General features: G+C 36.0%; 1 protein-coding gene across 1 annotated transcript in view; it reads left to right on the top strand.

Moving 5' to 3' along the window:
• Nucleotides 1-13,295, top strand: part of KAT6B (lysine acetyltransferase 6B) — an 81,724-nt gene that overhangs the window by 27,986 nt on the left and 40,443 nt on the right. The window contains exons 5-9 of the mRNA XM_079135921.1: nucleotides 2,318-2,450; nucleotides 5,151-6,082; nucleotides 7,091-7,212; nucleotides 8,825-8,940; nucleotides 11,367-11,508. Of these exons, the coding sequence (XP_078992047.1) occupies nucleotides 2,318-2,450; nucleotides 5,151-6,082; nucleotides 7,091-7,212; nucleotides 8,825-8,940; nucleotides 11,367-11,508 (1,445 nt within the window). The remainder of the gene's footprint in view (nucleotides 1-2,317; nucleotides 2,451-5,150; nucleotides 6,083-7,090; nucleotides 7,213-8,824; nucleotides 8,941-11,366; nucleotides 11,509-13,295) is intronic.

Below are 13,295 nucleotides of genomic sequence, written 5' to 3'. Positions count from 1 at the left end.
ACTTGCAGACAGTGAACAGAAGCGTATAAAATTATTTTGTTTGGGGTAATTTATATAAAAAAGATTCCAGTGTAGACCTAAGAATGAAAATGGCCATCTCCTTCCCCAAACCACTTCTCTATTAGAATGAATTTGGATTGTGTAGGTCAAAAGTTCAGGACATACTCCATATTATTCAGTACAGTATATTTACAGGTAAGAAATTTTGTGTTTTCAAAATTCCTGATGATAATGATGACTTCAGCATCTCACAACAGGAAGCCATCATCATTTTCTTGTCCAAGTTGTTGATATTTTTAATGTAAGCATCTGAATGATCTTTTGTCTGACAAAATGTGGATTTTCTTCTCTGTTTATTGTGTAAGTCAACCTAGCTGAGCCTCCCCACACCCTGTGTCACCATATATTAAACATTTAAAAATACCTTTGCCTTTTTATTACAAAATTATACATTTACTTCACAGATGGTATAGAAAACACAGAAAAGTAAAAAGAAAAATCAATTGCAATTCCTTTCCTGCTTCCACATACTCTTATAAAAGAAATAGAGCATTCTAAGCATATTTTATTTAGTACCTCATTTTTTCCTGTCAGTAATAGATTGTAAACATTCCCATATCATTAAACGTTCTCCTAAACATGTTTTTAATGAACTATATGAATTCTGTAGTGTAGAGCAGGGATTACAAACCTGGTGACTATGGACACTGATAAGCTTTGTTGGTACAACATTTTAAAATTTTTGAATTTGAGTTCTCTAGGTAGGATATGCATTGCATTGTTTGCCACAATCTCACTACTCCCTATTGTCTTATGTTCCCATTTTCTTCAGTTTTTATACAACTGAAGGGCTTCCTGAAAGTATTCGATTTTGCATCCTCATGCATAAATGAGGCATAATTAATTTAGACAATCCTCTGTAATAGATATTTCAAATGTTGCCAGTTTTTTCCTGTTGACAGTTATTTCCTAAGCTAAATTCCTAGCATAGTAATTGCTGGAACAAAGACCACATACATAAGAGGCTATATCATTTTTAACACTAACCACCGGTATGTTTCCCTATATTATGACCAACACTCACCACTACAGTGTTGATTGAGTCTAAAACACTTTTTTTTTTTTTAACATTTTAACATTTCTAATTTTTTAAAAACCTATTTGATAATAGAATAAAGATGTCTGATAATTTTTTTCTTTGGTACTGAGTTTGAAGGGGATTTTTGTGTTTGATTATTGGTTGGTTGTATATCATCATTTGTAAAGTACTTATTTTTATGCATTAATATTTTTCTATTGTGGCTCTTACTTTTTCTTTCAGATTTACAGAAGCTTTTTATTTTTTTATGTAGTCCAGTTCATGAGACTTTTTATTTATGGCTTCAGTTTTAAATGTCAGTCATGTTTAGTTTGTATAAATATTCACATAGTTTTGCTAGTGCTTATAACATTTTATTTCTTCATATCATAATATTCACATGTCTAGAACTTTTTAAAAATCACTTCTCTTACACATCACTTTTTTCTTTTAGTTGTAGATGGACATAATGCCTTGATTTTGTTTATTTATTTTTATGTGGTGCTGAGGATCGAACCCAGTGCCTCATGCATGCTAGGCAAGCGCTCTACCACTGAACCACAGCCAAAGCCCTAGAATTTATTTTTATAAGGGATAGGAAGTAAGTATTTTCCTCCCAGATAATTTATTGCATCATTTCATCCTTTCCCTACTGGTTTGAAATGTGACCTTTTTGATACACTAAACTTATCTATAGGTGTCAGTTGTTCTGGTCTTTTCAGTTCCTGTCCATTGACCAATTTCCCTATGCTAAATGTATAATTTTAATTATTATAGCTCCATTGTACTTAAAATTTTAAGCACTTAAAATTTTAAAATTATATATTATACCGATCATTTTTAGTTTTAGAAACATTCAGAAAAAATGATGAAAGAAAAAAGAAAATTTTCATTTCCAAAAACTGATTGACTTGAAAATGTCTATCCTTAAATGAAAAATATATATATATAACTGAAATGGGCAAATTTTCATGTGTGTTTATGTGGCAGTGAGAGGCTTAGTGACATGTTGGAACAGCTTTAGGGAAGGGTTTTGAGATAGGGGCAGCCTCTGCTCTCAGCACCTTGATCCCTGGGAAACTGACCTTCATTGATAGCTGCTTGAAGAGAATGACCCACTTTCTAGAGTAAAGTTCTACATGCAGGCCTCCTTGGGCAGCTTATAGCTGCAGTTTATATTTAATATCTTCTCCTAAGATGAAACATTAAAATATTTTTCTCATATATATATTAATTCAGGGATGTGGATTTGCCAAGTCTGCAGACCAAAGAAAAAGGGAAGAAAACTACTTCATGAGAAAGCTGCACAAATAAAACGACGATATGCAAAACCCATTGGACGACCGAAAAATAAATTAAAGCAACGATTGTTGTAGGTTGAGATCTTATCAAAAGAAATCTTTTATGTTGTGCTTTAAAATGTAGGTGGTTGTATCCCCCTTAAATTCCATTAGACTTTTTTAGCATCATTTTTCCAAACTTAAGGGATGAGGAATATTTCTCCTTTTATATCAGCTGTGGAAATTTTTTGAAATAACAGTTTTTAATTACAATTGGCATTTTGGGGTCTTCTGCTGGCAGTAGCTGTGATACTAAGTGACATTTTTCAAGCAGTAGGATGGAAGCAGAATATAAGATTTGGAAACAATCATTCTTTATTACTGGCTGAACATTAAAAGAGTTTAATTATATAAATATTTTTATGGGAATTTTAAAACAAAAAAGAAATTTGTCCATGCCTTTGGTAAATCTCTTTTGTCACTCCAGATAACATTTCAGAAAGATGCCTTGCTCTTCTGATGCTAATTTATGGTATTACAACTTTTGAAGACCCCTTTTCCAAAATGGGAACTTCTAAGAAACCTGCAATGACTGTTCCCAAAGGGTTAGACAAGGACATTTGGCAAGGGCGTGTGTGTGGGGACATACAGATAATACATTTGCAGTGGCCTGCAGATCTACTGATGGTCCCACTTCCACCGTCCTGTTGCCATGTAACTTCCATTTTAGCCCAGTAGAACATTTAGCAAGTTTTAGTTGGAAAAATTAAGAAAAGATAGGAAGTAAAATTAATATATTTCTAACCTGTATATAGATTTGACTATCAGTATTAAGTATTTGCAAATGAAATTAGTAAACTTGTGCATCTAGCAGTTTTGCTAATATACTGTCACCATAGCATCTCTTTAGGCTTAGTGAAAGGGTCATTGTAATTTAGAATCCTACTTGCTTATTTAATATTTTCTCCCTAATTTTACCTAACGTAGTTCACTATATTACATACACTCAGAAGAATAGTATCTTTTTGCACTTTACCTCACAAAAGATAAACAAAAATTTACAGGGTTCTTCCAAGAGTTTTCTATGAAACTTAATGAAAACCATTTTACTGGGAGACATTTTTAAATGGTTTTTTGTTGTTGTTGTTGTTGTTAATTTCTAAAGGCAAACATTAAAACATATTTGTGAATAAAATTTTTTATATTAGTATTATTTGAAGTAGAAATTATGTTTTTGCATTCATCCCATGTAAGCATTGTTCTTGAAATGGAACTGTATCCTCAGGGCCCAATTTTAAAAACCAAATTAGGATATAAACTTTCTAAACAAAAGACACAGCTGAAAATTGCGTCTGGCACCAATCCTAACTTTTTGTTTGTCCAAAATTGTCCTTTGAGCTTAGGAATTTTTAAGACTGTCTGGGGAGTTTTCCTTTTTACATGCTTTATAAGCATATTATCCTTTTTGGACAATCGATTCCAGATACAGTCCAAATACAGCATTCTGATGTGAAACATTTTAGCCTGGATGAGTTGTCTGTTGGTAACCCTCGCTGTGTCTACTAGTGACACTAGAAATTTTCAGTGCACCTGATTTGTCTAAACTAATGACGTCAGGCAAAGTTCCTGGCAATTGAACCACCTCAGATGAACCTGGTAGAAATTGGTTCATGCAGTTTTTGTGTACAAGCTGACCTATTTATAATAACTTAAAGATATGTAATTTAATACCATATCATTTTTCAGGCTTTCATTTCTCCATTATTAGCCTTCAGCTAAATTAATACTTTTGAAAGTGCATTCCTGAGTCCTGGCATTGTCATAACACACATGCAAGTGCTTCTATTCTATAAAACTCTGCTACAAAATGGGGTAGCTTCCCAAGCCCTGGCCTGCGATGAAGGCAGTCAGCCGCTATTTACATTGGTGGCTGTGCTAGTGGACCTCCCACGACAGTACAGGCAGAGCTCAGCATCACCTGAAGTGAGATATCAGTCAGAACCAGGGGGCAAATATTCTGATGCCAAGTGTCTGATAATGACCATGGTAAATGTGCTGCTTCTTCACCAGACTTTCCATGTCATGTCTGACCCGCTGTAGCTTTTCTTTAATCATTTCTTCAGTTTTTTGCTATTGTTGTCCTTTTTTCAGCAATATTTTATGCTGTAATTAATTGTCTTCTCTCCTATGAGAGTATTATTGGCTATTTTATCATCCTAAGCATAAACTGCTGAGAAGAAGAGGATATCTTTTTCTGTGTTTTTTCTAAGTATAAACTTACAGACATACCCAAATTCTAAATTTATATAAATTTCCAATTGAGTTAAAATTGCATTTAACTAGAGATGATAAGCTAATTCTTTTGCTTCTAGATAACACATATGACTTGCTTCCTCTAATACCTTAAAAAAGACATTTCAGGAAATCATAATTACTTGTGACAACACAAGGGATAACTTGTTTTTATTTAATTATAATGAAAGCGTTGAGTGTTCCTTAGTCTCTCCAAAATTTTCCTTCCTTATATTGCCTTTGGGTCCACCTGGATTTTTCCAGTACCTGTTAGATGGTCCCTGGGAGAATCATAATATGCAAATGTAGTTGCTGTTACCTTTTTCAGCAAGAGAAACATGTAGGTGGTGGCACACACACAAAAACAGTTCTCAGGGTTGCAATTCAGTTTCTTAAAAGATTAAGCACATTGAATATGCTTTCTAGTTGCTATAAATTTGTTTTTAGATACCTTTATAATTCTATTAAATGCTGATACTATTCTCTAAATTTTTGCCTAGGTCTGTAACCAGTGATGAAGGATCCATGAATGCATTCACAGGAAGGGGGTCACCTGGTAGGGGTCAAAAGACTAAAGTCTGTACCACACCTTCATCTGGTCATGCTGCATCTGGGAAGGACTCAAGCAGCAGATTGGCTGTTACAGACCCCACTCGGCCTGGTGCCACCACCAAAATCACCACCACCTCCACCTACATTTCTGCCTCTACACTTAAAGTTAACAAGAAAACCAAAGGGCTCATTGATGGCCTTACTAAGTTTTTTACACCATCACCTGATGGTCGCAGATCACGAGGTGAAATAATAGACTTTTCAAAGCACTATCGTCCAAGGAAAAAGGTCTCTCAGAAACAGTCATGCACTTCTCATGTGTTGGCTACAGGTACCACACAAAAGCTAAAACCTCCACCTTCTTCACTTCCACCCCCAACCCCCATCTCTGGTCAGAGCCCCAGTTCACAAAAGTCCAGCACTTCCACTTCTTCTACCTCTCCCCAGAGTTCTTCCAGCCAGTCCAGTGTGCCCTCCTTTAGCAGTCTTACTAATAACAGCCAGCTGAAGGCACTCTTTGATGGACTTTCTCATATCTATACCACTCAGGGACAGTCTCGAAAAAAGGGACACCCAAGTTATGCACCACCCAAACGTATGCGTCGTAAAACTGAATTATCTTCCACGGCAAAATCTAAAGCCCATTTCTTTGGCAAAAGAGATATTAGAAGTAGGTTTATTTCTCACTCCTCCTCCTCTAGCTGGGGGATGGCTAGAGGACGTATTTTTAAAGCAATTGCTCACTTCAAGCGAACAACTTTTCTTAAAAAGCACAGGATGCTAGGCAGATTAAAATATAAAGTGACCCCTCAGATGGGGACCCCCTCACCAGGGAAGGGGAGCTTGGCAGACGGAAGGATTAAACCTGATCAGGATGATGGTAAGCAAAAGGTCAAAGCTCCAACCAAACCTGCGCCCCGTCCCTTTCTCCCCAACCCCCCAAGAAATAAATAAATAAATTCCTATTTGTCACATAGGTCTTAGCTATTTCTCTTGTTCTCACTTCACTTTCATACAGAAGCAGTGAAACTTTGACCTTTTTCTAATGCTGACTAAACCTCCAAAATGTTGTTTTTCCAACTAATACTCTCCCACCTTTTATTATTTACTTCCATCCGTAGTGACACTAGGACCCCCAGATGCCTTCATAGCGTGCTTATGGCTTTGTAGTCCCGCATGAGTAGCCACTGTCATGCTTCTGCCATGTTTTCTCCCATGCCGCCTCTTCAGCCACAGTGCCGTTTGGTTGTTGCTGTCAGTGCTTCCAATGGGGTATTTTAGCTCTTCATTTCCCTCTGCTCCATTGCTTTCTCATGACAAAGTTCATCCTGCTTCCGTCTCAGCAAAGCCTGATCTGTGATTCTGTGAAGTGTGCATTTGGATTTGAGTGTGTCTGTGTGTGTATCCACCTTAGGAAGGAACCTGATTTCATAATTTCATTCATTGAACAAATTGTCCCTTTACATTTGCTACCCTTTATACAACAAAAAAGCAAATATGTGTCATTTGGACAAAGTGGTAGATTTTATGATCTCAAAACTGATAATGGGAATGCTGTAACTAAACATTGATACAACTTCTAATCTTGGTTGAAAAATATGATTTTGCTTTGTATTGCTCTTACTTTCCCTCATGTTTATTAAAGTTCTAAAAAGATGAGAGGTTTTTTTGTTTTATTTGGTATAGTAGGGAAAGGATACTGCGGGATCTGTGAGCAGTGCTTAGATGTAGCAGCTTAAGACATTCAGAAAAGAAAGAAAGAATGAAAGAAAGGAAAAGGAGAGATCCCTGTTTGCCCACTATTCTAATTTGGTGCCATTTGGTAATATACGGAGGTTGCTTGTGATTCAAGTCAGTGAATACACTTTCTGCTGGTTTTCAACGACAGATACTGAAATAAAAATAAGCATCAAACAAGAAAGTACAGATGTAAATGTGATTGGAAACAAGGATGTCGTTACTGAAGAGGATTTGGATGTTTTTAAACAGGCCCAGGAACTTTCTTGGGAGGTAAGGCCAGGATACCAAATGAGAGTGACAAGAGTAACATGTGGCTGCTAACTATTATTATGTGATTACTGTGTTGATTTTCAGAGCATCCCCATCAATATCCTGTAACTGTTAAGCCCATTTTTGTTCACTGTACATACAAAAGCAATTGTTTTTAGAATTGTCTACACTCTTAAAGTCCAAAAGAACTCAACTTGTCTGACAATAGATGAGGCAAATTTTGAAAAAATGTTTCTAGATGCAAAGTAGATTTCTGATTATTTTTGCCTGAACTTAGAAAACAATTTAAAATTGTTACCAAAAGAACATTCCTTTTCAGTTTACCAATGCTTTTTCTGACACAGATGGTCAACCATATGAAAAGTGTCTCATTTTTAACTCTTTGGCATCAATGAAAACAATATTGTGTTTCATGATCAGTTCAAGTCATTTTTATTTTTACTGTCTGTAAATTCTTTAAATATTTCTACTTAAAACGTTAACTGTTTAAGTTGGCAAACTTTGAAAGGTAAGACTATTGCACTTCTCAAAGCCAAATTTGTTGAGAATTGTAAATTTTTGGTCAGCACACTACATTCAGTTTCTATAGACATTTTTGGGTACACTCCCCACCCCACCTTCACATTCCTCTTTTTTGTAAGGATAGTGTCTTCTATGGGCTTTTAAACTTTATTTTTAGTAGTCACCAATTGGGCTAAAATTTTCTGATAGCCTTTACCTTAGGAACTCTTGCCTATTTCCATTCCTCATTTTGCCCCTAACAGGATGCTTTGTATTGGTTGTCTTTTGGCTAAGATAAATGCCAAATTTCCCTCACACATTAAGATTTGAAGTCCTTAAATATTACCTTTTTTTTTCCCACTGCCTTTTGCCATTCATGTATAAACAGACGATGAATAGGCCATTATCTGAAAGACACTACTAAATCTAAAGTCCTTTATTTATAACATAGTAAAACTGGCCGTTTTGTTGAAGAAATATTTATTCTCTGTCAGTCCCTGTTCTAGACCCTGGGGCAACCACAAGGAATCAAGCAAGCAACATTCTTAACCTTGGGTACATGCGCATAAGGGAAATAAGAAGGGACATACCCTACCGAATATGTCACGATTGATTATTTAATTGTAGTTAATTGTAGTAAAGGAACAGGGAACTGTACAGGGGTACAGGAGTAGCTGCATCATCTTGTAATGTAGTTTTTTTTTTTTTACCATTATATGCTTTTTTTTAATTAAAAATCATAAATTTACATAGGGCAATGTTGCTTGATTAATTCTGTTATTTTTTTCCCTTCCCCCCACTCCTTGTAATGTAGTTTTAATGCATGTAACAGATTACTGAATCCAGTTCTATAGACATTGTGTGTATTTACATCATACTTATTTCCTGGCTTCATCATATTGTTCTTTAGCATACTAAACAGTTGATCCATGAATTTTATAAAAGTGATTCTTATGTCATGAGGGTGTATAGTGTGTTTTTTAACAACATGAATTGCCATTCTGCTCTCAATAGGTTTTGATAGGTTCTAATGATAAAACCAAAATATAAGTGAAGTATTTTCTTAATATTTGTATTTTTTATAACTTTTCTATTTTTTTCTTTCTGTCAGAAAATAGAGTGTGAAAGTGGGGTAGAAGACTGTGGCCGGTACCCTTCTGTAATAGAATTTGGGAAATATGAAATCCAAACCTGGTACTCTTCGCCTTACCCACAGGAATATGCAAGGTAATAGAATAAGGCTGATGGGCTACGTATGCAAGAAAGGAAATCTCTCGGTGCTAAAGCAGGAAGTAATTTGGGGAACTACTTCCCAAGTGATTCCATTCGCCAGCACCTTTTTATAGAGATCCTTGTTGTATGTAAATCCTTGAAACTCCTTAGTTACACAGGCATTATAATTTGGCCTAGTTAGTCATTGTAAAGTATTTGGCAGAGTTTCTTTTCTACTTGCCTTTTCATTTTTCTAATTAGGCCTGTGATTTTTATTTCTGATTTCTGACTTTTTTTTTTTTTTTAAGCTGTACTGACAATTAAACCCAGTGCCTTGCACATGGCCAGGAAAACTATCACTGAACTGCATCACCGTCCCTTTTTAAAAACCTTTTCTTTTGAGACAGGATCTTACTAACTTACCCAGAATAACCTTGAACTTGTGATCCTCCTGCCTCAGACGTCCACGTAGCTGGGATTACAGACATGCACCACTGCACCCAGCTTGGTTTCTGTCATTTTATTTTCAAATATTTTATAGAAATTTAACAGAAGAATTAAGAAGTGGGGAAGTGTAAAGGTGGATAGCATTAAGAGACCCTTCTCCACATCTTTTCTTTTAGAGCCATTTGTGAGTTAATTATTAAAAATGAAGAAAAAACAATGATGTGAAAGTTTTCATTTGTATTCCACTAAGATTATGCTGTGAAATTGTCTTGGGCTGATGTTCTCCAAGTGGGTATGATATGAGTAGATTTCTTAATATCATGTACATCAGGATATACTTTATTAGTACATTCTCAAATGCTTTAGCTTGTAAGTTTTTGGTAGCCTGCTTTTCTTCTAGAATAGAATGTTTCTGTTTTCTTTATAATTCATGAAGTCTGGCCAATCTGGAAGATGGGAAGGGAGTTCTAGACATTGAGTGGCAAGTGAAGTGTCAAGAGTCTTGTTTATCTTCCCATCTTTACCACTTAGCTGTGTGTTCTGGATTTTTTTTTCCCCCTTTAGTGTTGGGGAACAAACACAGAGACTCGTGCATGCTAGGCAGGCTCTCTACCAGTGAGCTATACCCCGCTATTTTTGAACATTTTTTTATATGCCCATTTTAATTTTTATGGGTGTTTAAGTTATCTGACAACTTTAAATAAAATATGTATATACATGCAAGATTTGACATTATCTGTATTTGTATATCTTTTCTCAAAACATTTCTCCCGATTCATAAACCCCAAAGACTTTGCATGTTCTTCTGAACATTTTCTTATAAATCCTAGGAATAGTCCATAAGTGTGGAAAAGATACATATAAAAAGTGTTCTTAATTTTTAAGGTTGAGAAAAAAGTCAGTAGGAACATGAAAACTGTTACTCAAAGAGACAGTGGAATTGGTAGAAAACAGATCAGGGCTTTTCACTTTCAGGCCTGTATTTATTGCTTCAGAGTTCATATTTATTTATGATTATATCTTTAGATACTTCATCCAGAAGTAAAAATTAAAACGACTAATTTCTCGAACTTCTCTGCCTCATAAGGACACAGATCATTTTTTTCTCAAAATTGTAAATTCACATCTAAGTAAAAGATTATTACTTACTTATAGCACTAACCATAGGAACTTGGAAATATGACATTATATTAAAATTTTGTAAAACATTCATGACCACATTGTAGGATGGCATCCTTGGTGTTGATTAGCAGTTGCAGGGAGACTGGGAATTTAACCTGTAAAAGGGGCACTATACCACTGAACTACACCCTACCCTCTTTAAAAAATATTTTAATAAAATTTTGAGAGAGGGTCTCACTAAGTTTTTGGGGGGATTCTCTAAATTGCTGAGGCTGACACTTTTTTTTTTTTTTTAGTTGTAGACAGAGACAATACCTTTATTTTATTTATTTTTATGTGTTGCTGATTGAACCCAGTGCCTTACATGTGCTTAGCAAGCTCTCTATCACTGAGCTAGAACCTCAGCTTCCCAAGTTTCTACGATTAATAGGCATGCACCACCACACCCAACTCTTTAGTGTTGATTTTTAGAGTGGTGGTCCCAGTTTGAAACCTTTCTTTCCATGGAATGTTTTTGTTTTGTTTTGTTTTGTTTTGTTTTGGTGTTTTGTTTTGTTTTGATAACAGGGATTGAACCTAGGGGCACTTAATCACTGGGACACATCCCTAGCCCTCCATGGGATGTTTTTAAGGAAATGAATGATTTTTTCACAAATTAAAGGCAACACATATTATGAATTATGTTGAAAGGTTGAGTGTGTTATGTGTTAAATTGTATGGTTGTTTTTACATTCCCTTTATGACTGACTTTCTTTTTTCTTTATTTCAAACAATTTTATAACCTTTTTATGACAGAAAACCAAGCAATATTTAATCTCCCCTGTTGTACTGTATAATCAATCTGATAGATTCTTTCATTTTAAAAATTACAGATTACCAAAGCTTTACCTGTGTGAATTCTGTCTTAAGTATATGAAAAGTAAAAATATTTTGCTAAGACACTCAAAGAAGTGTGGATGGTTTCATCCTCCGGCAAATGAAATTTACCGAAGGAAAGACCTTTCAGTATTTGAGGTAAGCATGTATAAATAAAAAGCTCAGCTTTTTGAAATCTAGTATTCCTAATTGTTGATTATGTATTTGTGATTTGTGTCTGGAAGGGACAAAGTATATTTAATGTTGGCACTGAAATTCAGACTGCTCTTTAAAGTATCCTCATGTTTTGGAATGTTTATTTAACCGTATTAAGCAAACTTTTAGATGGTTGAAGAATCAGTACTACACCACATTAACTTTTTTGTCTTCCCCGAATCCCTATCTACACCAGATATATTCACAGTGAAGTTATGATTTTCTTAGCTCTTTGTAAATTCCACTTTCTTTGTTGAAGAAATTAGCTTTGTTCAGCAGCTCCAGCCAATGTCTGGCAGGTGCTCACTCTTCCAGGGAATTGAGCAGCTGTATCTATCTCCTCAATACACAACCACCTGTGTTTCCATCCAGTTCTTGGCAGGATGGATAATCCTTTTGGTGAGACCCTAGCAGATGTTGGGACTTACCCCCATCTGGGTGGATGGCCACCCCTGGAGAACTCTTCTGTTCACAGGAACCCCTTGTGGCCATATGTCTGTCATGGTGGGTTTTTTGAAGACAGTTTGTGTTTTCAGAATAGATTTTAGTAGCAGGTCTTTGCCTCTGTATAGTTTCATTGTTTAATTGTATTTTTATTGTCAGTTCCTAGGGTCCAGTTTTGCTGAGTCATTTGTACCCTGAAGGCACTAGCCTTTTAGGTTTTTGTCTGCCTCTGCCTCTGTCTATGTTACTGCCTCTTACTGGCTTCTTCATTCCCTCCTGTCTTCTCTCCGTTCCAGTTGCATACTTTCATTGCCCTGCTTTATTTTCTTCTCTGTCAGCCATCTTGTTTGCACTGTTTTTCCTTCTTGAGTGCACAGAATAAGCCTTCCTTATACAGCAAACGTTGTCTCTTATTTTCTCTGAAATACAGTTTTACTTTGAGGTTCTTTGTTTTGGAATTGTTCAGGCTGAAGTGTAGCATTCTGCCCCACAGTTCTTTTATCTCTGCACTGTAGTATTGCCATCATGGTTAGTAAGGAAGGGAAGATCATGGATTTCTCATGTGCACCAAGCTCTCTCAGATAAGGTTTGGGCCCACTAGTCTTTACCAAGAATGATCAGAGAACACAGGATCCTCCACCTGTGGCTTCTTTTTTTTTTTTTTAACATCTTCCTTATAGTTATATCAGACTATTTTGGCAGGATTGAAGAATGAAGGTTATCATTGCTGAGTAGGTTTGATGGTATGTTAGTTCTTATTAAAAGCTGGACGCTATTAATATTTCAAGCTGGATAGTTCATTTTTTTAGGGGCTGTGCTATACATTACATGGGATGTTTAGCAACATTGCTGTCCTCTACGAGCCAATGGTACCACCCCACCCCGCAACCCCCTGACAACCCAAAATGTTTCTGAGCTTAGCTGAATGTCCCATAGTGGTGCAAAATTGCCCCCAACCAGAACCGTTGACTAGAGGGAACCCAGGGTACATACTGTCTGACCTTCCTGTTGTTAACGTTGGGATGCTACCCAGCTACCCCAACCAATTGAAGCCACAGAGCTGTTTTGAGTTGGGGACTTAACTAGTGTGAAGTTTGCTATTGGCTCCATCCTGGACACTTTGGGTACTTTCTTCTAACCAAAATAAAATGGAAATCACTGTTTTGTTGTTTCCCAAAGAACAAAGCACATTGTTGAGTCTGCCTATGGGGTTGATGTTCTCTAAAATCCAGGGAGTCTTATCAAAGTCAAGATAATTGGTCTTGTTAGGCAGGTGAGAATGATTT

Source organism: Sciurus vulgaris (genome assembly GCF_902686455.1).
Source record: "Sciurus vulgaris genome assembly, chromosome: 4".
Taxonomy (NCBI): Eukaryota; Metazoa; Chordata; class Mammalia; order Rodentia; family Sciuridae; genus Sciurus; species Sciurus vulgaris.
Note: the sequence above shows the minus strand (reverse complement) of the source record. Positions and strands in the feature narration are given on the sequence as shown.